This window comes from Penaeus monodon, chromosome 9 (genome assembly GCF_015228065.2).
Source record: "Penaeus monodon isolate SGIC_2016 chromosome 9, NSTDA_Pmon_1, whole genome shotgun sequence".
Taxonomy (NCBI): Eukaryota; Metazoa; Arthropoda; class Malacostraca; order Decapoda; family Penaeidae; genus Penaeus; species Penaeus monodon.
Genome location: NC_051394.1, coordinates 47,152,778 through 47,155,277, shown reverse-complemented (window position 1 = coordinate 47,155,277; position 2,500 = coordinate 47,152,778). Strand labels below are relative to the sequence as shown.

Sequence of the window (2,500 nt, the reverse complement as noted above, 5' to 3'; positions counted from 1 at the left end):
CATATTGCAAAAGGAGTAAATATTTCAATTAAAAGTAACTGCAGGTAGGTTACAATGGATTCACGTATGAATAGCGTAATTAAAAGTTGACTGTTCAGACACTATGATGACCAAGTTTACATCATGCACTCGCCAGTGACGTCTAGAAAGATGTTTTCTCCTGAGCAAGTATTATCTGGCAGGTGGGGATAGTTTTCCCTTCCCAGTCCGAAGGCATAGCCAGGACTAGAACCCATGCATTTAAAGCTTCCTGGCACCCAAGAAGGTGTACTGCCATTATACCTCAATAGTCAATGGCCAGTCTTACTCAAATATGTCTTTTTCAGACTATTGTAAATCAGCTAAACACAGAGATAAACTATGTATCACCGGAAGTCTTGGACAACATCCTGAAAAAATCCATAGAAGATTTAGTGGTAATCTTGCAAGGCGATTTTCCTTGGAAGGCAAAATTGCCAGACCTCCCCTTGGCAGATCAAAACATGCTGGATTCCCTGTTATGCCAAGCTTGCAAGAGAGGTGCCACGATGGCCGCTTGGTGGATATGGCAGCGAGGTGGCACTATGATTCCATTGTCTATATCAAGTGATACGCCCTTGCATGTTGCTGCTAGGGCTGGGAAATGGTATACTGTAGAAGCTCTTGTCAGACATATGGGGGCGAGTCTGTTTTTACTGGATAATGATGCCTTTAGAGACAATACCCGTCAAACTCTGGAAGACGCTGCTAGAGGTAAGGCATTCACAACAAATATCTGTACATCAGTTATGAAAGCATATGTATATTATCATCAGTTTACCAATTATTTAATATGGAAGTCATTCCTTCTTTCAACTTGAAAAGGAGTATTTGATGTCTGGTTCTTGATTCGTTTTATTCGGTTATTTCATTATCTATCTTTCAAATGTACCATTTTGTATTAGAAATTAGAACGTTGGTGTCAATCTGAGCCAATGGTGAAAGAGAGAGTTTTTTTTTAGGGGGGCTGCTCTCGCAAAACAAATGAAACTAGAAATGAAAATATTCTTAAATAGTTACATAGTTACGAGATTTAAAGTATATCAAACAAGAAAAGAGGGCCAGCCATGTGGTTAATGTAGTCAGTGCAGTCCCAGTCTGAAGAACAAAAGTCAATTTTTACAAGAAAATACATATATTGCAGTTGACTAGATTTTTTTTTTAAGATTTCTGATAAAAGGCTACAGGTTTCATTCCTTAAAATCATATATAACCATATAGCGACTTTTACCATTTACACATATTTACACTTGTTTTATGACGATGTATTCTGAATGCATATTTACATTCATCTTATAACTCCAGGACTCCTTAGCACAAGAACACAACATTCTGAGTCAGGTCTTCACCAAGGCACGAGAAACCTCCAATCAACGAGAATTCCAGCAACTGATCCTCTTCCACCACGTGCTTGCTTCAGAATATGAACATCAAAAGACAGACAAAGTGAATGACTCACGCTGGAAGGTAGTGCTGGGATGGCTGACATCTGCCCTTACAGTCCCAATAGACAAAACCTCTTGGGTTTCCAATTTGTGTAGGACTTTGCAGAATAATCTTGAATTAAAAGATGACGTCAGTTTGTCTCAGGTGGTGTATAGTGATGGAGACCATGAGTGTGACTATTCTTCACTGACTGAAATAATTAGCTATCTGTATTCTTACTATAATCTCTGTAAGGGGGGAAAGAAAGCAAGCTCATTAGGCAAGATATCTGATGCCCTGTTTTCCGATATTCAGCAAAGAGCACTTAAAACATGTTGTGAGATGAGACTGCCTTTCTTCCTTCACCTGTTGGTAACAGTAGCTAGTGTTTCTGTCGATGACATAGTTGATCCGGATTATGGTCTCTTACCCTTGCACCTTGCTGCCCGTAAAAATAATAGGTCCGCCTTAATGTATCTTCTCAGACATAAACCCTTTCTTGGAACTGATATCTTTGGAAATACTTTCATGCATTATGCTTATATGCATGGACACTATGACATTGGTGATATGATAAGCCTTTCATCTTCCAATGAGAGCGGCAAACAACCTGATGACTTGAAAAGTGCTTTCTTCACCTATGTGGAGAATTATCATGTGCATACAAAAGACAGTAACATAGAATTCCAGAAAAATACCAGCAGCTCGCAGGTAATTCAAGTTCATCTAAATCGTCTACAAAAGGAGTGGGAAGAAAAGGGAATTGAAAAATCTGTAAGAGAAATCTGTGTAGATTATTCGAAAGGAGAATCATCAGAGATCCTTGAAATTGTGACCAGCCTTATAGGGAGACTAACGGCAGAAGTGGCTGCAATTGAGCCGCTATTTGAAGGTGAGCTGCTCATGCTGGGAAGCTCAGCCGACAACACTAGGCTTTATTGCCCTGATGAATTTGACTGTAACATTTTGCTGAAAAATATCAGTGGACATCCAGACAAGGAGGTACAGGTGACTTTGGAAACACACGAAGTGAATTATGAAGGATGCAGTGCATCTA

At 39.4% G+C, this 2,500-nt stretch overlaps 1 protein-coding gene across 1 annotated transcript in view; it reads left to right on the top strand.

The window, feature by feature from the left end:
* Nucleotides 1–2,500, top strand: part of LOC119577208 (serine/threonine-protein phosphatase 6 regulatory ankyrin repeat subunit B-like) — a 28,443-nt gene that overhangs the window by 25,131 nt on the left and 812 nt on the right. Inside the window, 3 exon segments of the mRNA XM_037924940.1 lie at nucleotides 327–688; nucleotides 690–732; nucleotides 1,324–2,500. The exon segment at nucleotides 1,324–2,500 is cut by the window's right edge and continues 812 nt beyond it. Of these exon segments, the coding sequence (XP_037780868.1) occupies nucleotides 327–688; nucleotides 690–732; nucleotides 1,324–2,500 (1,582 nt within the window).